At 52.6% G+C, this 22,187-nt stretch overlaps 1 protein-coding gene across 1 annotated transcript; it reads left to right on the forward strand.

Annotated features, from left to right (window-relative positions):
• The first annotated feature begins 551 nt into the window (after positions 1-551).
• KIFC2 (kinesin family member C2) lies at positions 552-22,132 on the forward strand. Its single transcript, XM_032222353.1, has 18 exons — positions 552-624; positions 1,434-1,570; positions 2,070-2,325; positions 3,922-4,109; positions 4,658-4,726; positions 5,506-5,643; positions 7,649-7,846; positions 11,050-11,214; positions 12,705-12,852; positions 13,047-13,177; positions 14,138-14,249; positions 14,827-15,011; positions 16,116-16,220; positions 17,916-18,049; positions 19,289-19,412; positions 20,338-20,467; positions 20,920-21,149; positions 22,007-22,132. Exons 2-18 carry the CDS (start codon positions 1,556-1,558, stop codon positions 22,130-22,132), a joined length of 2,454 nt encoding a protein of 817 aa, XP_032078244.1. The 5' UTR covers positions 552-624; positions 1,434-1,555.
• Positions 22,133-22,187: the final 55 nt, after the last annotated feature.

Consider the following 22,187-nt stretch of genomic DNA (forward strand, 5'->3'; position numbering starts at 1 on the left):
GCTTTGTGTGATGGAGAGCAAACAGGGAGCCATAGCAGAGAGCTCAGATTCTTGGGGGTGGGTGGGTGGGTTTGGCCCTTTTGGACACCCCCACCCCGGAGTGCCAAATAGCCTGGCCAGAAGGAATGAACCAAGCCAAGTGCCTGGTGCCAATGTGCCACACCGGGTCATGCGGTGCCAGTGCGGCTGACTGTCCACCCACTAAAATGGCAGGACAATTAGCCCGTGGAACTGCTTGCCACCAGAAGTTGTGGGCGCTTCGTCACTCGAAGTTTTTAAGAAGAGACTAGACAGCCACTTGTCTGAAATGGTCAGGGGTCTCCTGCTTGAGCAAGGCGGGCTGGACTAGGAGATCTCCAAGGTCCCTTCCAACTCTGTTATTCTATCCTATTCTATTCCATTCCATTCCATTCCATTTTCTATTCCATTACATTCCCTAATCTAATATAATCTAATCTGAGGCAGGAACCCAGTTTGGGGGGGGGGATTCCCAGTGACCCTCCCAGGGGGCTGACCTGTTTCTTCCTCCCCAGGGCCACAGAGCTTTCTCGGAGGAGCTGCCAGAGGACACCACCAAGACCCCCTCACCGGACCACCGATGGTTGCAGCTGACGGATGTGGACAGTAGGTTCCTCTCCTCTTCTGCCCCCCACCGCACTGCGGCAGGCTCAGCACCCAGGGGGCAGTTACCCCCTCTTCCCCCTGTCCCCAGCAGCAGATTGTCTAGGAAGCCTCTCGCTGGAAGTGAGGTGAGGGGGGGTCTCCTTTCTCTGTGCTTGCAGTTAAGCCCCTCGAGGGGCCCTGCGTGTTCTCCGAGCTTGGCGGTTTTCTTGCAGACCAAATAAGTGACATCATCAGTGCTGATGATGTTGCACTGAAGATGTTACCTAGCTGGGTTATGAAATGTCTACAAGAAAACCACCAAACTCAGGGTGCGCAGAGTGAAGGACCCCACAATCCTCCTCCTCCCTTCTAGCACTGATGATGTTTCCTAGTTGGGTCATGAAAGGCCTGCAACAAAACCACCAAACACAGAATACACAAAGAACTCCACAGTTCGCCTCCTCCTCTTCCTCTTCCTCTTCCTCCTCCTCCTCTTCCTCCTCCCCTCCCCCTCCTCCTCTTCCTCCTCCTCCTCCTCCTCTTCCTCCTCCTCCTCCCTGCAAACCTCACTTCCTTTTAATTAAATAATGAGGGTCCCTAGTTTGGGTCACAAAACTTCTGCAGGAAAACCACCAAGCTCCAAGACACCCCCACCCCACCCATTTGAACCCTGAGCTACATTCTCAGCATCTCTGCCAAGCTAAGTCTGGCAGATTCGGCTGCTGCGTGGAGGTGGGAGAGAGCGTTTGGGGCATGGGGAGGGGGGGCGCGCAGGGCTTTCGGCAAGGGGCGGGAACTCAACCTCACCGGCCTCCTTGGCCTTGGCACAGGCAGCTCCGAGAGCGACCGAGGCAGCCCCTCCGAGGAGGACGACCTGGGCTCGGAGGAAGCCCCCACCCCACTGACGGAGTTCCTGGCCCTCAAGCGGGAGGCGGCCCTTGCCGAGAGGGAGATGCTGTGTGGAAAGGTTGCCCCCCCCCCCCGTTCTCCTGGCGCTGTGGGGGCCTGAGTTGAAATGCCCTCCCCTATCCAGCCATGCTTCCTCCTTGCTGAAGGGGAGGGGTCCCTGGGGGTGCCAGTCTTACAGGGAGGGAAGGAGAGGGGCCTGTCCTGGGGAGGGGGCCTCAGGGGAGCCACAACCTGAAGCAGTGGTGGGTGGGGCCCCCACAAGAGCTGGGCCTTCCTTTCCCTCCTTCTTGCCACATTCATACAATCTTGGTGCAGAAGCAGGGGTTCTAGTCCTTTGGCCCAATCACCAGGAGACAGGGAATTCTAGTCCCACCTTAAGCACAAAAGCCAGCCGGGTGACTTTGGCCCAATCACCAGGAGACAGGGAATTCTAGTCCTGCCTTGACAGCCCTCTGGGAGACTGGGGAGAATTGGCGCTGCCCACCCTGTGACTAACCTTGCTCTCCCCTCTTCCCACCCGCTCTGGGCCCCGACTGCCCCCTCCCCTCCCCACGCAGCCCCCGGAGTCGCCCCTGGTGCAAATGATGCTGCAGCTCTTCTCCTTCCTGGAGCGCTACTCCCAGCTGCAGCAGCTGCAGGAGAAGGCCGGCGAGTATCGTTCGCGCCTCCACTGGCAGGAGGGCCGTTGGCGCCGGCAGATGCGGGGGCTGAAGAGGGCCTACCAGCAGCGGGTGAAGGACAAGCTCAGCGTCATCCAGAGCCTGGAAGCCATCATCCTGGAGCAGCAGGGCCTCCTGGAGAAGGTCCAAGCAGGTGGGATACCCTTTGGGAAGGAGGCATTCAAAGAGCCAACACAGCTCTAGGCTGCATCAACAGAGGGAGAGAATCAAGATCTCGTGAAGGGTTAATACCACTTTATAAGGCCTTGGAAAGGCCACACTTAGAATACAGCATCCAGTCTTGGTCACCACACTATAAAAAAGATGTGGAGACTCTAGAAAGAGTGCAGAGAAGAGCAAGAAAGAGGATTAGGGGACTGGAGGCTGAAACATATGATATACGGTTGCAGGAACTGGGTATGTCTACTTTAATAGAAAGAAGGACTAGGGGAGACATGATAGCATCTTCCAATATCTCAGGGGTTGCCACAAAGAAGAGGGAGTCAAACTATTCTCCAAAGCACCTGAGGGCAGCTTAGGTGGTACCTGGCTCAACAGTAGTAACTATGAGAGGGACCTTGGAGTGGACAATCACTTAAATATTAGCCAGCCATGTGTTGCAACTGCCAAAAAAGCCAATATAAAAGCCAATCTCCCTTTACAGAGGGAGAGAATCAAGATCACGTGAAGGGTTACTACCACTTTATGATGCATTGGTAAGGCCACACTTGGAATATTTGCATCCAGTTTTGGTGGCCACGAGGTAGAAAAGATGCTGAGACTCTCGAAAGAGTGCAGAGAAGAGTAACAAAGAGGATTAGGAGGCTGGAGGCTAAAACATATGAGGAACGGTTGCAGGAACTGGGGATGTCTAGTTCAGTGTTTCTCAACCTTGGCAACTTGAAGATATCCGGACTTCAACTCCCAGAATTCCCCAGCCAGCATTCGCTGGCTGGGGAATTCTGGGAGTTGAAATCCGGACATCTTCAAGTTGCCAAGGTTGAGAAACATTGGTCTAGTTTAATAGAAAGAAGGACCAGGGGTGACATGATAGCAGCCTTCCAATATCTCGGGGGTTGCCACAAAGAAGACTATTCTCCAAGGCACCTGAGGGCAGAACAAGAAGCAGTGAAGACACGGAACGTCTTCAAAGAAAATCCAGAAAGTCCAGTTGCCTCTTGAGAAAAAAAGGCACTTTAGGGTCAACCATGGCCAGGATGACTGAGAATCTCCATAGACATTCAATGGATGGAAACTAATCCAGGAGAGAAGCAACTTCGAACTATAAACCCATGGAACGTCTTGCCACCAGAAGTTGTGGCTGCTCCCACCCTGAAGGTTTTCAAGAAGAGGCTGGACGGGCATTTGTCTGAAGCGGTATAGGGCAGGGGTCCCCGACTTTTAAGACTTGGGGATTTCAACTCCCAGAATTCCCCAACATGGCTAACTGAGGGATTCTGGGAGTTGAAGCCCACATGTCTTAAGGTTGCCAAGGTTGGGGACCCCTGGTTTAGGGGGTTGGACTAGAAGACCTCCAAGGCCCCTTCCAACTCTGTTATTCCCTTATTCTGCTTTTCTGAAGTGCCCTCAGGAGGGGCTGGCCTTCCTCCAGGTGTTGGGGAGGGGGGAGATGGGTGGCCCTTAGTGGGGTTTTTTGCATGGTCCACCCTGGGGCAGTTCAGAGTCCCAGGGTCAGCTCAGGCCGCCTCTCCTTCCTGGGTCTCCCCTGCTACCCTTCTCCTCCATCCAGGCTCAAAGCCGCCGTCCCCTGGGCTGCTCTGCCCCGTGGCCCCCAGGGGCCTGCAGCAGCTGGTGGAGTCCCTCACTGCCCTCCAGGGAGAGCGGAGCCACCTGGCCGAGGAGGTGGTGGGTCTCCAGCGGCGGGTGGAAGAGCGAGAGAGGGAGAAGCAGCAGCTGGCCAAGAGCCTCCACCACCAGGTGAGACAAGCCCTCCCCCTCCCCCCAGCCCAGCCTTAGCTACGGAGTTTGAGTAAGGGGGTGGACTAGGAGACCTCTGGGGTCCCTTCCGACTCTTATGACCACGGTTGAGCCCAACATTTCTGACGATAATGCGGACAGTCATTAAGTGAATCCCTGCGGTTGTTAAATTAGTCACGTGGTTGTTAAGTGAGCCAGGCTTCCCCACTGACTTTGTTTGCCAGAAGGGGATGACGTCATAAGTACGAGCCAATGACCAAGCACCTGCATTTGATCACATGACTGAGGGGAGGCTGCAACCGGCATAAGTCCATGCCAGTTGCCAAGCGGCTGGATTTTGATCATGTGACCCGGGGAGGGGGTGCAATGGTCGTAAGTGTATAAAAGGGTCGTTCTTCCATGCCGCTGTAACTCCCAACGGTCACTAAATGAACTGTCTTCCGTCATCATCCCATCTGTTGGGGAAGATGTTTGAACGGGTTGTGGGGGCAGAGAATTGGGGGCCCTTGGATGGGGGGTGACTGGCGGGGCCCCTTCTCTCCTGGCAGATCCAAGGCCTGAAGCAGCAGATCCGGGCGCAGGAGGAGGAGGAACAGGAGCAGCTGCGCCTGGGCCGGGTGAGGAAGGCGGCCCCTCGCTCCTTGCAGGGGGGGCTGGGGAGGGTCCCAGCAGGGAAGGAATCGTGGGGTTTCCCCCCCCAAGATGAACAGGCCGAGACTCAGGAAGGGAACTCATGGATGAGGGAGAGAAGCAGCTGGAGAGAAAGATAAACTTCCTAACAGGGAGGACAATTAACCAGTGGAACAGCTGGCCACCAGAGGTTGTGGGGGCTCCATCCCTGGAGGTTTTCAAGAAGGGATTGTGTGGAATGGTCGAGGGGCTCTTGCTTGAGCAGGCGGTTGGACTAGAAGACCCCCAAGGCCTCTCCCTGTTCTGCTATTCTATAATCCCTAATCCCAGATCAATTAACCAGTGGAACTGCCTGCCACCAGAAGTTGTGGGTGCTCCAGCACTGGAGGCTTTTGAAAAGAGACTGGATGGCCACTTGTCTGAAATGGCATAGAGTCTCCTGCTTGAGCAGGGGGTTGGACTAGAAGACCTCCGAGGTCCCTTCCAGCTCTATTCTGATTGAAATGGCACAGGGTCTCCCGATTGAGCAGGGGGTTGGACTAGAAGACCTCCAGGGTCCCTTCCAGCTGTATTCTGATTGAAATGGCATAGGGTCTCCTGATTGAGCAGGGGGCTGGACTAGAAGACCTCCAGGGTCCCTTCCAGCTGTATTCTGATTGAAATGGCACAGGGTCTCCCGCTTGAGCAGGGGGCTGGACTAGAAGACCTCCAGGGTCCCTTCCAGCTCTCTTGGGATGGATTGACTGAACTCCTCTTTGGCCCCCAGGGTGTGACTGACTCTGAGAAGCGGATCCACAACCTGACCGTGGAAAACGAGGGTCTCAAGCAGAGTCTCCAGCTCTCCCAGGGGCTCCTGCAGCAGGCGGCTGCCATCTCTGCCCAGCCCTCTGCTCTGATGGCCACGGTGAGCCCCTGCCCTGCCCCCTGCCCTCTAAGGGCCAGCCCAGGACCCCACATCCAGCCTGGGGGGGGGGGCTGTATCCCATTACGAGTGGCTTTCCTCCCCCCAAGTGGGCTTAAACGGGGCTGGGGGAAGGGAAGATCACCTCCGTCGAAAAGTGTCCTCTGCAAGAGTGGAAATGCTCAGTTTTGCCACAGTGAGGGACAAGGGCAACATTGCCACAGCACATGTCTCTGAGCATGTGAAGAGTCACGGACAGGCTCTGCCCTGCGGGCAGATAAAACTATAGCACTAGCCCTTAGACTTATATACCGCTTCCCAGTGCTTTCCACCCTTCTCCAAGCGCTTTACAGAGCCAGCCTCTTGCCCCCAACAATCTGGGTCCTCATTTGACCCACCTCGGAAGGACGGGAGGGCTGAGTCCACCTGGAGCCAGTCAGGATCGAACTGCTGGCAGTGGGCAGACTCAGCCTGCAGTACTGCATTCTAGCCACTGGGCCACTTATGGCTCTTAAAACAATGAGCTGACTTGGCCAGGAAAATGGGCCCTGGAGTTACAAGGACTGGAAACTCCTCTGTGTTTGGGGGGTCATTGTGTCTTGGTATCTGCCCCCCCCCCCAAATTCCACAGGCAGGCGCGAGTTCATTCTTGCTGCTTGTGATGTTCTTTCCCACGTTTTCGCCTTATGCTAAATAAAGAAAGTGTGGAGGAGAGGTAAGGGAAGAAGAAAGAGGTAAGGAGAGGTGGGTGGAAGGGAGAGGAAAAGAAGAGGAGGGAGGAAGAGAAAGAAAGAGAAGGAGAGAGGGGAGGAAGGAGAAGAAAGAGGGGAGGAGTAGGGGAGAGGTAAGGGAAGGAAGAAGGGGAAGGAGAGGAGGAAGGAAGGAAGTAGAGAAGGAAGGGAGGGAGAAAAGAAAAGAAAGAGAAAATAAGGTGAGATGTAGAGAAGAGGTAGGGGGAAGAAGAAAGAGGTAAGGAGAGGTGGGTGGAAGGGAGAGAAAGAGAAGGAGTGGAGGGTGGAAGAGAGAGAAAGAGAAGGAGAGATAGTAAGAGAGGAAGAAGAAGTGTGGAGGAGAGGTAAGGGAAGAAAAAACAGGTAAGGAGAGGTGGGTGGAAGGGAGAGGAAAAGAAGAAGAGGGAGGAAGAGAAAGAAAGAGAAGGAGAGAGGGGAGGAAGGAGAAGAAAGAGGGTAGGAGTAGGGGAGAGGTAAGGGAAGGAAGAAGGGAAAGGAGAGGAGGAAGGAAGGAAGTAGAGAAAGAAGGGAGGGAGAAAGGAAAAGAAAGAGAAAACAAGGTGGTGTCTTAGCAGGTGCGAAGGATGGTAAACAAAGCATTCCAAACTATACCTTATAACCTCTTAAATGGAATAATAATAATAATAATATAAGAATGGCAAAGAAAAAGAATAACTATGTGAATGTATACCTATAACTGCATGTAAGAGAATAGATGACAGTAAAAATATAAAGCATAATACAGGTAAATAATATTTGGTCATAAGTAGCTAAGTATAAATAAATATAGAATTGTACATAAAAATGGATAACGAATAAGGAGACCATGAATGCAAGAATGAAATGTATAGAAGGGAAAACATTAACTGCAAAGAAACCGATTCGGAACTGCGGTATGATATACGATGGAACTTATTGTTCCTATGTTGTTTTTAATAGCCATAGCAATAGCAGTTAGACTTATATACCGCTTCATAGGGCTTTCAGCCCTCTCTAAGCGGTTTACAGAGTCAGCATATCGCCCCCAACAACAATCCGGGTCCTCATTTTACCCACCTCGGAAGGAGGGAAGGCTGAGTCAACCCTGAGCCGGTGAGATTTGAACAGCCAAACTGCAGAACTGCAGTCAGCTGAAGTAGCCTGCAGTGCTGCATTTAACCACTGCGCCACCTTGGCTCCTAAGTTATGTGTTTGTCTCTGTTGATGTGCTTATGTGTATAAAATAAATTTTTTAAAATAAATTAATTAATAAATAACATTCTTGGTGCCCCTTGCAGGAAAACGAGGCTCTTCGCCACAAAGTGCTGCAGCTGGAGGCCAGCCTGCAGCAGAAGGTGGGCGAACTGATGTGCCTGGAGGGGCGCATGGACCAGCTGCAGTGGCGCAGGGAGGAAGAGGTGCGGCAGCTGGACGAGCAGCTGTGCGGGCTCCGGCTCCCTCCGCAGAGTCAGAAGAGTCCCCCTCCTGAGGTCCAGGTGAGGGAGGTGGAATCCTGTGGGCGTGGCTTGGTGGGTGTGGCTTGGTGGGCGTGGCTTGGTGGGCGTGGCAGGGGAAGGAAACTGCAAAATCCCCATTCCCTCCCCACTCTGGGACAAGTCAGAGATGGTATTTGCCGGTTCTCCGAAGTACTCAAAATTTCCGCTCCTGGTTCTCCAGAACCGGTCAGAACCTGCTGGATTTCACCCCTGCTGGGGCTCTTTCGTGGCCATAGATGTGAACCCCCTCCTCTGCATGGAAACACATTGGAGAGGGCGAGTTACAGCAGAGAATGGGGCAACGTGTCGTGGCCAACTCACCATAGCCAGCTCGGGGTGGGACAACTCAATTTATTTAAAATAATTAAGAAACTATTTTAATTTTTCTCATTCCCATTTCATTCGGTCCCTGGTTTTGCATCCTTCCTTCCGTGGTTCTGTTCCACCATTTCTCTGATATTCGTCCAACTCTCTCGTCCTGCAATTGAGTTGTCCCACAGCGATTCGGCCAATGTGAGATGCCCTAGACCCATTGCAGTAGGGTGTACCCCCAGGAAAAGTTGGCATGGGGTGGAGGACTGTGAAGTACCCGTGGTTCGCCCATGAGGCCAATGTTGAGAAAAGACACGGACACAAGCTTTCTCGGGATGAGGCGATCCAGATTGGGGTCTGGTAGCCTCTTTTATTGAGATAGGACAAAGGCAGGAGGGGCAATCGGCATGTGATTTAAGACAGCCTGTCAAACTACAATTGCTAATCTACTGCTCAGGGAAGTTTATATATGGTCAAATCCTGGGTGTCGTTGGGTAAGGCACATCTAGAGCGAACTATCAGTATGTTATGTTATGAACTATCAGGATGTTATGTTATGAACTATCAGGATCTTATGTTATGAACTATCAGGATCTTATGTTATGAACTATCAGGATGTTATGGAGTTTGTTTTTTCCTGTGTGGTTCAGCGTGGCTCTGCATGCCCTGTTATGCACTGGGCCATGGGTGACCGCCACACCTACACAAGGAGTTATATGACAACAGAGGACTGGCTCTGGGCTGGGGCCGTTGCCTAGCGTGGGAGATCTTAGACCTTCAGCCTCCGACAGTCTTCGGAGAACTGAGTCTTCACTGACGTTTTGCAGAGGAAAATCCCACTGGAAATTAAAGCTAAGGTTAGGATTATGTTTCCTCGCACTCAGAGCCAAAGTGTGCCTCATGGGAAGGTCGTGGGAAGAAAAGGACTGGGGGGGACAAGATAAGAGTCATCCAATAGTTGAGGGGCTGCCACAAAGAAGAGGAAGTCAAGCTATTCTCCAAAGGACCAGAAAGCAACAGATGGAAACTAATCAAGGAGAGAAGCAACCTAGAAATAAGGAAAAAAATTCCTGACAGTGAGGACAATTAGCCAGTGGAACTGGTTGCCACCAGAAGTCCTGTGTGCTCCATCACTGGAGGTTTTCAAGAAGAGTCTAGACTGTCATTTGTCTGAAATGGTACAGATTCTCCTGCTTGAAGCAGGGGGCTCGACTAGAAGACCTCCAAGGTCCCTTCCAACTGTTATTCAGACTTCTGCATTTGCAGTGGCTAGGAAATCAGAGGGTGGTCCATCAAGGGATCGGTGTGATTGTTGTCAGGGTGGGGTGGGGGTGTGTGTTGTTGTTATTATTGGATTTTGTATTTGGGTTTTATTGCTTTAAGCTGCCCAGAGTCTTTATGAGGGAGTTGGGTGGCTGTATCAGTTTTTAAATAAATAAATGACCCCCTGATTGATCACAGGAAAGCTGAGAAGGCACAGAGCTGGTTTGAGGAGTGGGGGAAGCACCAGGGAATCCTCAAAAACAGACTAGGTGGGAGTGGAAAGCCCTCCCCACTGGAAAATAAGGGAGGAGAGAGTAGAGAGTGGAGGAGAATAGAAATAGGAATAGGAATTGAATTGAATTGAATAGAAAATATGGAGCAGAGTAGAGTAGATAGCAGTTAGCAGTTAGACTTATATACCGCTTCATGGGGCTTTCAGCCCTCTCTAAGCGGTTTACAGAGTCAGCACATCGCCCCCACAGTCTGGGTCCTCATTTCACCCACCTCGGAAGGATGGAAGGCTGAGTCAACCTTAAGCCTTGGATGGATAGATAATAGATAAGATAGATACAGAAGATAGATAGATAGAAGATAGATAGATGATAGATAGATAGATAGATAGATAGATAGATAGATAGATAATAGATAGATAAATAGATAGATATAGCATAGCAATAGCAGTTAGACTTATATACCGCTTCATAGGATTTTCAGCCCTCTCTAAGCGGTTTACAGAGTCAGCATATCGCCCCCAACAACAATCCGGGTCCTCATTTCACCCACCTCGGAAGGATGGAAGGCTGAGTCAACCTTGAGCCGGTGAGATTTGAACCGCTGAACTGCAGATAGCAGTCAGCTGAAGTGGCCTGCAGTACTGCACTCTAACCACTGCGCCACCTTGGCTCTAGAATAGAATAGGGGAAATAGAATAGAATAGAATAGAATAGAAAATATGGAGCAGAGTAGAGTAGAATAGAGAAAATAGAATAGAATAGAATAGAGAAAATAGAATAGAATAGAATAGAGAAAATAAAATGGAATAGAATAGAGAAGAGAAGAAGAGAATAGAGAAAATAGAATAGAACAGAATAGAGAAGAGAAGAATAGAATAGAAAATATGGAGTAGAGTAGAATAGAGAAAATAGAATAGAATAGAAAATATGGAGTAGAGTAGAGTAGGATAGAGAAAATAGAATAGAATAGAGAAAATAAAATGGAATAGAATAGAGAAGAGAAAATAGAATAGAATAGAATAGAATAGAAAATATGGAGTAGAGTAGAGTAGCACAGCACAGAATATTCTTTATTGGCCAAACGTAATTGGACCCAGAAGGAATTTCTCTCTGGCGCATAATCTCTCACTTGTATACAGACAAGTGACAAGTGATAAGCCAGGATCGTAATCATAAAACGCCATCATCATCATAAACCATAACAGGTAAACGAAGGGATCGTCACCTGAAGCTAAAGGAAGAGATAATAGGGAGAAGGAGAAGGACAAGGAAGCCCCCATTCTGACATGCTGGGGGGGGGGCTCAGAGGCCGAGGGGGTCTGAGAGCCGTTAAACCTCTACTGATGCTCTGTGCTGACCTTCTCCCTCCCTCCCCCCCCCCCGGGCCTGGCCAAGGGGCTGCAGGCGGGTCCTTCTTCGCAGGCGCTGGAGGCTTTGGCCAACGCGGAGGCACAGAACAGGGCCCTCATGCAACAGCTGTCCTCCCAGGTGCAGCGGTGCCAACAGCTGGCGGAGCAGCTGCAGAGCTCGGAGGGGGCGGCGGCTGCCCTCCAGCACAAGGTACGCTGGGGGGGTCTTGGGCGATGCTCGGCCCCCACGCGGGATGGGCTGACCTGAACCTCCGCAGACCACTCCCTCAGTGGAAGAGCGGGTGGCAGCTCCTCCTTCCCTGGGGGGGTTTAATCAGAAAGGGGGCAGCCCATTCCCGGGGGGGGGGAGAGACTTTGGAGTCGCCACAGATAGTCCTCGACTTAACGACCTTTCCTTTAGTGGCCGTTCAACGTTACGACAGCACTGAAAAATGGGGGCTGATGGCCATTTTCCACACCTACGACCGTCGCAGCATTTGGAGACTTTGCAACTGGCTTGAACTTACGACTTTTGCAGTCCCGGGGTCTCTTGATCCCCCTTCACTTAACGACTGCATTAATAATTTAATATCCGCAGCGATTCACTTAACAACGGTTGAGATTCTAAAATGGGGCAAAACTCACTTAACCACGGTCTCACTTCAGCTTTTAATCAGGTTTTAGGCTCAACTGTTGTTATAAGGCAGTGGTTCCCAAACTTGGCCACTTTAAGACTTGTGGGACTTCAACTCCCAGAATTCTCCAGCCAGCTCTGCAGAGCTGGCTGGAGAATTCTGGGAGTTGAAGTCCCACAAGTCTTAAAGTTGCCAAGTTTGGGAACCACTGTTATAAGGCAAGGACTGCCTGTATTTGCCCTGAACAAGGGGGGGGGAGGGTGGACCAGATGGCCTCAAGGTTCATTCCCAGTTCTCCTTCTGCCCCCCCCACCCACCCCCAGTCCTAATCGGCCGAACTCCTTGCATTCTGGAGGGGGGGCAGAACGACCATACAATAGCCGCCCAGAGTCCTTCGGGAGTGGGCGGCATACAAGACAAATAAACAAACAAACAAACAAACAAACAAACAAACAAACAATAAATAAATAATAAATAAATAAATAATAAATAAATAATAAATAAATAATAAATAAATAATAAATAAATAATAAATAAATAATAAATAATAATAATAAATAAATAATATATATATATATATATATATATATATATATATATATATATATATATATATATATATATATATATATATATATATATATATATATATCCTGGCAGTCTGAAAATTCAGCAGCAGAGAGGTTGGGATTGACAGATTAACTAACGCAGGGCAGTTTGCAAAGATAACTTTAGTGTGGGATCTCAGATTTTCGCTTGAGGGGTGGGGGAACATTTTAGAACAGAGTTCTCCAAGCTTGGCAACTTGAAGACATGGTTTTTGCTGGGGAATTCTGGGAGTTGGTCTAGAAGCCTTACCGTTTCCATGGCTGGGGAATTCTGGGAGTTGAAGTCCAGAAGCCTTAAAAGTCATCAAAGTTGGAGATCCCACTTTTAAAAGGGAGAACCTGACGTGTCGGGTGGGGGGGGAATGATTTCAGCAGCCTTCTTCAAAGCGGGACTTTCCTGCTTGGCCCCTGGCAGTGGCCCCTGCCCCTCCTGAAGGGCCCGTTTTTCCCCCTGGCAGATCTCTGCCTACGAGAAGGAGGTCTCCGGGCTGCGTCGGGAGCTGCTGCTCGAGATCCGTCAGCTGGAGGAGCAGAAGGAGGCGGCTGTGCAGGAGGCTTCCCGGGAGGCCGAGGAGAGCGCTCAGCCCATGCGGAAGCAGCTGGCAGGTATTGGGGGAAGTGGGGGGCAGATATCAGACTACAGGGAGGGGGAGATTCTCCACCCCCCCACGCCCAGGGAAGGGAGAGCTCCTGGGAGCATCTTGAGAGGATCCCTGTTTGTGGAGAGCAATTTGCTCTTTGGAGCAACTACAGACCTGCCTGGCCTTCTCCCCCTCCACATTCCGTGTCCCCCCCCCCAGGAATGAAGCAGCATCTGCACACCCTCCGCCCCCTCCTCCAAGGGCTGCAGCTGGACTTCCGGAACATCCAGGGGGAAATGGGGAGTTTTGCCCACTGTTACAAAGCCGCCGTGGAGGAAGCCAAGATGCAGGTGAGGCTGAGATGCAGGTGAGGCTCAGCCAGGGGAATTCTGGGAGTTGAAGTCCACACACCTTCAGGATGCCAAGGTTGAGAAGGACTGGTGTCATGGCCAGTGTGTGTGTGTGTGTGTGTGTTGTTTTCTGCAAGGGGGGGGGCAGTCGCTGCATTGTGCTTGTCGGAACGGAAAAACAGATCCTGGTGGAGAAGGGAAGGAGGAAGGAGAGAGTGGCGGGGTAAAAAAGAGGAAAAGAAAGTGGAGAGGACCAGAGGGATAAAATCCAAGCAGGGGGTCTGCGGTGGTGGAGGGGGGGGGGCAAAATCCACACAATTGACACCCCTGAACCCATAAAAACAAATTGGGGTGAGCCTTGCAGGACACCAAATACTCCTTCAGGGCTTAAACACCCAAGAGGAGAGACATTAATTTTTAAAAATGTTAAAAAAAAAAAAAAGATGAAATGTAAAGAAAATCGCCCTGATACAAAAATTATGTGGAGACTCTAGAAAGAGTGCAGAGAAGAGCAAGAAGGAGGATTAAGGGACTGGAGACTAAAACATATGAAGAACAGTTGCAGGAACTGGGGATGTCTAGTTTAATGAAAAGAAGGACCAGGGGAGACATGATAGCAGCCTTCCAATATCTCAGGGGTTGCCACAAAAAAGAGGGGGGGGGGGGTCAAGTCACAGACAGAAGCAACCTGGAATTAAGGAGAAACTTCCTGATAGTGAGGACAATTAACCAGTGGAACAGCCTGCCACCAGAAAGTTGTGGGTCATTGGAGGTTTTTAAGAAGAGATTGGAAAGTCACTTGTCTGAAATGGAATCTCCTGTTTGAGGAGAGTTTGGACTAGATGACCTCCAGGTCTATTATTCTGTTATTCTTTTTGAAGGGGTACTCTACCCCCCCCCCGATTGGGGGCTTCCAGGGGGGGCTTTCCTCCCCCCCTCACTCTTCCCCCTCCCCTCCAGATGTTCTCCGTGATCAGGGAAGTGGCGCAGAGCAGCCAGTGTCTGCAGGAGCGTTACCTGCGGGAGGTGCAGCTTCGCAAGAAATACCACGACCAGCTGCTGGAGCTGAAAGGTGGGTTCCTGGGCATGCGGGGGGGGGGGGGAAGGAGGGGAGCAGCAGAGGGGGGGGTTACATGGCTTGATTTCTTCGGGGGCAGATGGAATGCCCCTCCCTCCCTTCTCCATTGCTGCTGGCAGCAATCCCAACACAGACCCTGGATCTCTGGGGGGGCTTCCTTCCATCTTCCTGTGGCTGTACGTCTCCCCCCCACCTCCCAACATCTCACTCAGAAGTGGAGTCAGATACCCTCTTCTTTGGGGGCTGTCGAAGTCCTGAAAGGGGCAGGAAGCAGCCGCCGTGAGGTGGGCTGGGGACAGTCGGGGAAGGCCTGGGGAGCAGCAGGGGCGAATCTCCTTCGCAATAACGGTGGGATATAAATTAAACCAATCAATTGAAAAGACAGGTGATCCTCCACTTACAACAGTCCATTTAGTGACCATTCCAAAGATTCAACGGCACGGGAAAAAATTGACGCATGATTGGTTTTGACCCTTATGGCCCTGGCATCATCCTCATGGCCACGTGGTTAAAATCAGACACGTGGCCACTGACTCATACTTACGACTGAATGGACCCCTCCCTCCCTCAGGCAACATCCGGGTCCTGTGTCGCCTGAAGCCGCTGACCGAGGAGGAGCAGCAACAGGGGGCTCCCGGGGGCCCCAGGGTAGAAGCCGGCTCGGCCGAGGATGGCTCTGTGACCGCCAGCTACAAGGGGAAGGAGCACCACTTCAAGCTGGACAAGGTCTTCCCCCCCTGCGCCTCTCAGGAGGAGGTGAGCCCCTCCCCTTCCCCAGGGTCTCCACTCAGGGCCCCCCCTCACCCACCCAGCCCCCCCAGGAAGCAGAACTGAAGCCATGGGATGGGGGAAGAGGGGTGGGAAGCAGCACATCGCTGTGCAAAGTCTGGGAATAATGTAAGTGGGATGAGGTCTCATCATCCCCTGCCTTGTACTGGAGAGCCCCCTCGGGGAACTCCGGAAGCTTGAAGAGAGGAGGGGAGAGAATAATGCAGAAGAGAATGGAATAGAATGGGTGTGGAGGGGAGGAAAGGGAGGAGAAGAGGATAGAGAAGAGAATAATGAAGAAGGGAATGGAATGGAAGGGGAGGGAAGGGAAGGGAAGAATAGAGAAGAGGAGAATAGAGAAGAGAAAAGAGTGGAACAGAGAAGAGAAGAATAGATAAGAGAGGAGAAAAAGAGAAGAGAAGAATAGAGAACAGAGGATAGGAGAAGAGAAGAATAGAAAAGAGAGGAGAAGAGAGAAGAGAGGAGAGGAAAAGAGTAGATGAGGAGGAGGAAAGAGGGGAAGAGAAGAATAGAGAAAAGAGAGGAGGGGAGAAGAGAAGAGAAAACTTTATGGGCCAAGTCTGATTGGACACACAAGGAATTTGTCTTTGGGGCAGAAACTCTCTGCACCGAGTTACAACACTTAGTAGATAGTCATAGGATACTAAACAAGCAATCAACATAATTGTGCTAGGAAACGAAGTAAAACAATACTAATATTAAATAAAACAATATATAAAAAATACTTTCCCCATTAAGGAGAGCAGGGCACAACTCTCATTCTCCCTGTGTTGGGGGGTGGGGTGGGTGAGAGGCTTTAGGGGGAGCAGGAGGCTCTGGGGGCTCCTGATACAGGTGGGGAGGGGGATGCCCTTCCCCCCCCCAATCGGTCAATGCTACTTCAGCCTCCAGGGGGGGCGAATGAAGTCTTGCTCTGAGCCATCTCTCTGCTTTCCCAGAGCTCACCTGCCCCCCAGCTGCCACCTCCCCCACAGATCCTACCCTCTGCAATGCCTGCAGGGAAGGGGGGGCAATGAAGGGTGTTGTTTGGTGCAAATCTCCCCCCCCCCAAATTCCTCTGTGCCTCGGCAGGTCTTCCTGGAGATTGAGCCGGTGGTCCTGTCTTGCCTGCAAGGTTACAACGTTTGCATCTTCGCCTACGGACAGACGGGCTCGGGGAAGACTTACACCATGGAGGTAAGGCCTTCTCCAGCGTGGAGGGGCGGAGGGAGGCTCCCCCCTTCATGGGGATCTGGGCCGGGCCAGCAAAGTGGGTCCCCAAGAAAAGAGCATATGTGTAGCTCAGGGTTGAACTGGGGAAGGGGCTGCCCTTGGAGCTCCGGAGGTTTTCTTGCAGACGTTTCATGACCCAACTAGGGAACATCATCAGTGCTAGAAGGGAGGGGGGGTTGTTCTCTGATTATTCACAAGGCTTGAGCTATCAGATGTATATAAACAGAGAGCAAACCCACCTCCCTTCTAGCACTGATGAGGTTCCCTAGTTGGGTCATGGAACATCTGCAGGAGACGGTTCATCACCTAATACGCACAAAGAACACCGAGGACCCCACAGTCCTCCTCCTCCCCCCCTCCTCCCCCCCTCCTCCCCCTCCCCCTCCCCCCCTTCCTCCTCCTCCTCCTCCCTCTCCTCTCTACAAACCCACCTCCCTTCTAGCACTGATGATGTTCCCTGGTTGGGTCATGAAACGTCTGCAAGAAAACCACCAAGCTCAGAGAGCACCAAGAACTCCAGAGCCTTCTTCATCTCCTCCTCCTCCTCCTCACAAACCCCACTCCCTCCTAGCACTGATGATGTTACCTAGTTGGGCCATGAAACGTCTGCAAGGAAACCACCAAGCTCAGAGAGCACCAAGGACCCCACAGTGGTCCTCCTCCTCCTCTTTTCCTTGTCCTCCTTTTCTCCTCCTCCTCCTCCATCTCCATCAGCTCCATTCCACAACCCCCCTCCCTTCTGGCACTGATGATGTCACCTAGTTGGGTCATGAAACATCTGCAAGAAAACCACCAAGCTCAGAGAACACCAAGGACCCTGCAGTCCTTTTCTTCCTCCTCCTCCTCCTCCTCCTCCTCCCCCCCTCCTCCTCCTCCTCCTCCCCTCCTCCTCCTCCTCCTCCTCCTCCTCCTCCTCCTCCCTTCCAGCACTGATGATGTTCCCTAGTTGAGTCACGAAATGTCTGCAAAAAAACCACCAAGCTCAGAGAGCACCAAGGACCCCATCATCATCTATCATTATTTTTTCTTCTTCTTCTTCTTCTTCTTCTTCTTCTTCTTCTTCTTCTTCTTCTTCTTCTTCTTCTTCTTCTTCTTCTTCCTCCTCCTCCTCCTCCTCCTCCTCCTCTTCCTCTTCCTCCCCTTCCTCCTCCTCTTCCTCTCCTTCTCTCCACAACCCCCCTCCCTTCTAGCACTGATGATGTTCCCTAGTTGGGTGATGAAACATCTGCAAGAAAACCACCAAGCTCAGAGAGCACCAAGGACCCCACAGTCCTCTTTCTCCTCTCCTCCTCCTCCTCCTCCATCTCCATCAGCTCCATTCCACAACCCCCCTCCCCTTCTAGCATTGATGTTCCCTAGTTGGGTCATGAAACATCTGCAAGAAAACCACCAAGCTCAGAGGGCACCAAAGTCTCCCCAGTCCTTTTCTTCCTCCCCCTCCTCTTCTGGCACTGATGAAGTTACCTAGTTGGGTCATGAAAGGTCTACAGGGAAAAGGTCCAGGCTCAGAGAGCCCCAGGGGCCCCGTGAGTCTCTTATGGCCCAGGCAGAAGAGAATCTGGAGACAGGAAGAGCGTGGCAGAAGAAAAAACGCCACTCCACGGGGGTCCTGCTTCCCTGGGAGGAGGAAAAGTCTCTGAACCCCTCCTTTCCTTCCAGGGGGTCCCGGGGAATCCGGGGATCAACCAGCGGGCCCTGCGAGCTCTCCACCAGGAGATGGAGGCCAAGCAGGCGCAGGGATGGCACTTCTCAGTCCACCTCACCATGGTGGAGATCTACAATGAGGTGATCAGGTGAGCAGAGATGGATCCCGGTGCCTCCCTCCCTCCAAGGGGCAGCCGTGGGCAAGAAGGGAGATTCATCGGCCTCATTTGTCTTCCATGCCCCACAGAGGTTCAGGGCCCGGAAGATACCATGGGTTTATTTTCTCCCCACCTTTATTACTTTATGAGTAATTCAGGGCAGAGAACATATTCCTAATATTCCTCCCTCCTCCTCTTTCCCCCAAAACAACCCTGTGAGGTGGGTTGAGAGAGGCTGACTGGCCCAGAGTCACCCAGAGGGCTTCCATGGCTAAGGCGGGACTAGAACTCCCATTCTCCTAGTCATTGGCCCAAAGTCACCCAGCCGGCTTTCATGCCTAAGGCAGGACTAGAACTCCCAGTCTCCTGGTGATTGGCCCAAAGTCACCCAGCCAGCTTCCATGGCTAAGGCGGGACTAGAACTCCCAGTCTCCTGGTGATTGGCCCAAAGTCACCCAGCTGGCTTTCATGCCTATGGCGGGACTATAACTCCCAGTCTCCTGGTGATTGGCCCAAAGTCACCCAGGGGGCTTTCATGCCTATGGTGGGACTAGAACTCCCAGTCTCCTGGTGAATGCCCCAAAGTCACCCAGGGGGTTTTCATAGCTAAGGCGGGACTATAACTCCCAGTCTCCTGGTGATTGCCCCAAAGTCACCCATCCAGCTTTAATGCCTAAGGCGGGACTAGAACTCCCAGTCTCCTGCTGATTGCCCCAAAGTCACCCAGGGGGTTTTCATGCCTAAGGTGGGACTAGAACTCCCAGTCTCCTGGTGATTGCCCCAAAGTCACTCAGACGGCTTTCATGCCTAAGGCAGAACCCTACCCCTCAACTCTGGGAAGCAATCCGTTCCATTGATTAATTGTTCTCACTATCAGTGGGGATAACAAAATGACTGAGTTGGAAGGGACCTTGGAGGTCTTCTAGTCCAACCCCCTGCTTAGGCATGAAAAACAATGCCAGTTCAGACAATTGATTGCCAGTCTCTTCTTAAAAACTTCCAGTGTTGGGGCATTCACAACTTCTGGAGGCAACTTCTGTTCCACTGATTTAATTGTCCTCACTGTCAGGAAATTCCTCCTCCGTTCTAAGTTGCTTCTCTCCTGGATTAGTTTCCACCCATTGCTTCTTGTTCTGCCCTCAGGTGCTTTGGAGAATAGGTTGAGCCCCTCTTCTTTGGGGCATCCATTCAAATATTGGAAGACACTTACCTGTTCTCTCTCCCGCCCAGAGACCTCTTGACCAAGGACCCCCAGGAGAAATTAGATATCAAGTTGCATCCCGACGGGAGCGGTCAGCTTCACATCCCGGGACTCACCAGTATGGAGGTGCAGAACCTCTCTGAGATTCAGAAGGTAGGTGGGCTGGATCTCGTTTTTAGGGCCAGCTCGGTTAAGACGGGCACTGCCAGGCCGATGGTGAGCACAAGCTGGCCAGAGAAGGTGAGGTTTTGAGTTGTGGCAAGGTTTCCTTGGCAATGCCAAAGCTCACCTGTGCCAGAAAACAGGTGTGAGCCAGTTTGGTCTACTGCAGGGGTCTCCAACTGTGCAACTTTAAGACTGGGGGACTTCAACTCCCAGATAGCTGGCTGGGGGATTCTGGGAGTTGAAATCCCCCAGTCTTAAAGTTGAGAGGTTTGGAGCTCCCTGAGAAACCAGGGGACTGTGAGTTCTAGCGCTGCCTGACACAAAACCAGCTGGGTGACTTAAGCCAGTCTCCCTCTCTGAGCCCCGGCGAGGAGACAATGGTAAGCCACCTCTGAAGTTGCTGGACATTCACACTGACCCTACGGGACACACCAAAAAGATGGTTAAATCCTTGTATTGATTATGGGTTTATTCCGTGAAATTTTGCCTTTCAAACGGACCATCCGGGCCCTGGATATTTCCTCTTTCCCTTAAGAGGTGTGACCGACTCTCCCCTTTCGCTGCACCCAGATTTCTGCCATGGCGTTTGGCGGGCGGGGGTGGGTGGGTGGGTGGGTGGGTGGGCTAAATGACCTACACGGTCCCTTCCAACCCTGTTAATCTGTATCATCGTCTTCGTTCAACGACCCCGTAATCCCTTGCAGGGTGGAGAATGGAGTTGAGTATTTTACTGGCCGGATACCTTTCCTGTCCCCAGTACGGAGTTTTGTTCGGCAGATATATTGTGTCAGAGAGAGAGAAATATCTGCCTCTGTCTAGGATCGAACTCACAGCCTCCCAATTGTAAGGCGAGAGCTCCGCCTCTAGGCCACCGCACCCCTCCCCAACTCTTGTTCACCTGTCTCTGTGTCAGATTCTCCAGATGGGAAAACGGAACCGGAGGACCTTCTCCACCCACATGAACGCGCACAGCTCCCGGTCGCATGCTCTGCTCACCCTCACGCTTACGGGCACGGAGCTGGCTAGCGGCACCAAGGTTACAGGTAGCTGTGGAGGACGCTGAGCCAGGAAGGCGGCAAGGTCCGGCCTGCAGGGCAGGGCAAGGGTTGAGCTGGGCATCCGGAGAAGCTCCTGAGATACCTTCAGCGGAAGGCTTTGAGTTCTCAAGAGGATGGGATTTCCTCTTGGTTGGAAGCCAGATGAGGGAAGGAGCTGGGTTCCTGCTTTAGTTGGCGTCCCTGGTCTTCCTCCCAGCCACGGCGTGGGGCACCGTCTCCATCCTGCCTTCGTCCTCCCACCTTCCTTGCTGATGGTGTCCCTCCGCCGTTCCTCAACCTTCCGGGCTGCCCTCTCCTTCCGTCGCTCTCGGGTGGGGAAAAGGCTGAGCGACCCCTGCCACAACATGCTTGGGGCCCTTGGAGCCCCCTTGGCCTGGGGAGGTGCAGACGTTCTCCGTCAGTCCCGGAGGGCTTCACCAACCGCCTCGTCCTTCCAGGGAAGCTGAACCTGGTGGACCTGGCTGGCTCAGAGCGGGTCTGGAAGTCCGGGGCGCAGGGAGAGCGCCTGAAGGAAGCCCAGAGCATCAACCGGTCCCTTCTGGCCCTCGGGGAGGTCATCCAGGCCCTGCGCACCAAGCAGGCCCACGTGCCCTTCCGCAACTCCCGGCTCACCTACCTGCTGCAGGACTCCCTGGGGAAGGGCAGCAAGACCGTCATGATGGTGCAGGTGAGGAGAGGGGGCCCGGATGGAGGCCCCCCGAAGGCAGCCTTTCACCAACGACTGCAGGGGCCCCCTTCTCCAGCCCCACCAGGGCCCCCGAGCTGAGAACTCCTGCCTTTGGGCTGCAAGGTCCCTCCGGCTCCTTGGGGAGACCCCCTCCTCTCACCCCTCCCCATTGCAAAAGTGGGTGGGGTCAGCAGGCAGGAGAGGCCAAAAGAAATCCCTGGGTCATCTGGCTGGGCGTTTCCCACCTGCTTCTTAAACGGCCTTTCCCTCCATGGCCTTTCTTTCTTTCTTTCTTTCTTTCTTTCTTTCTTTCTTTCTTTCTTTCTTTCTTTCTTTCTTCCTTCCTTCCTTCCTTCCTTCCTTCCTTCGAAAACATGTCGCTTCTCAGGCGAGAAGCTTCCTCGGTTCTTCCAAAGTCCTTCGGTTTGTTCAAGAACCAAGGAAGCTCCTCGCGTGAGAAGCGACATGTTTTCAAAGGAAAAGAAACCGAGAACGTTTGGGCCACCTTCTCAGCCCCGCCCGCAAGGCCTGCAGAGCAGAGGGCAGAGGATGGGTGAGGGGGGGAGTGGGGGGGGATCAGGGCTCCCAAACTCCAGCTGCCAGGACAGATGCAGGAGCTCACTGCCCCCCCCTCCAGTGTCCATCAGGTCCAGTTGGATTCTGGGTGAATCTCTCTTTCTCTCCCCCCCTCTTTGAGATCCACTGGGTGGGGGTGGGGGGGATTGGGCAGTGCCCTTCAGCACCTGGGTACCAATCGTTCAAGCCGGGCAGGGCACGAAAGGGCTTTCCTGGTGGAAAGTATATTGAGGAAGGGGCTCCTCCTTTCTCCCCCCTCTCTGCTTCCTTTGACTCCTCAGATTTCCCCCCTGGAGAAGAACCTGGGCGAATCCATTTGCTCTCTGAAGTTTGCCCAGCGGGTCTGCAAAGTGGAGCTGGGCCCGGCCTCCCGTCGCATCAAGGCCCCCGAGCAGCGTGAGGTCTGAGACACTCCCCCCCCCCGGCCCTCTGGCAGGCTTCCCTTGGGGAAGGAGCGCAAGG

The sequence above is a fragment of the Thamnophis elegans genome, chromosome 8, assembly GCF_009769535.1.
Source record: "Thamnophis elegans isolate rThaEle1 chromosome 8, rThaEle1.pri, whole genome shotgun sequence".
In the NCBI taxonomy this organism is placed as follows: domain Eukaryota; kingdom Metazoa; phylum Chordata; class Lepidosauria; order Squamata; family Colubridae; genus Thamnophis; species Thamnophis elegans.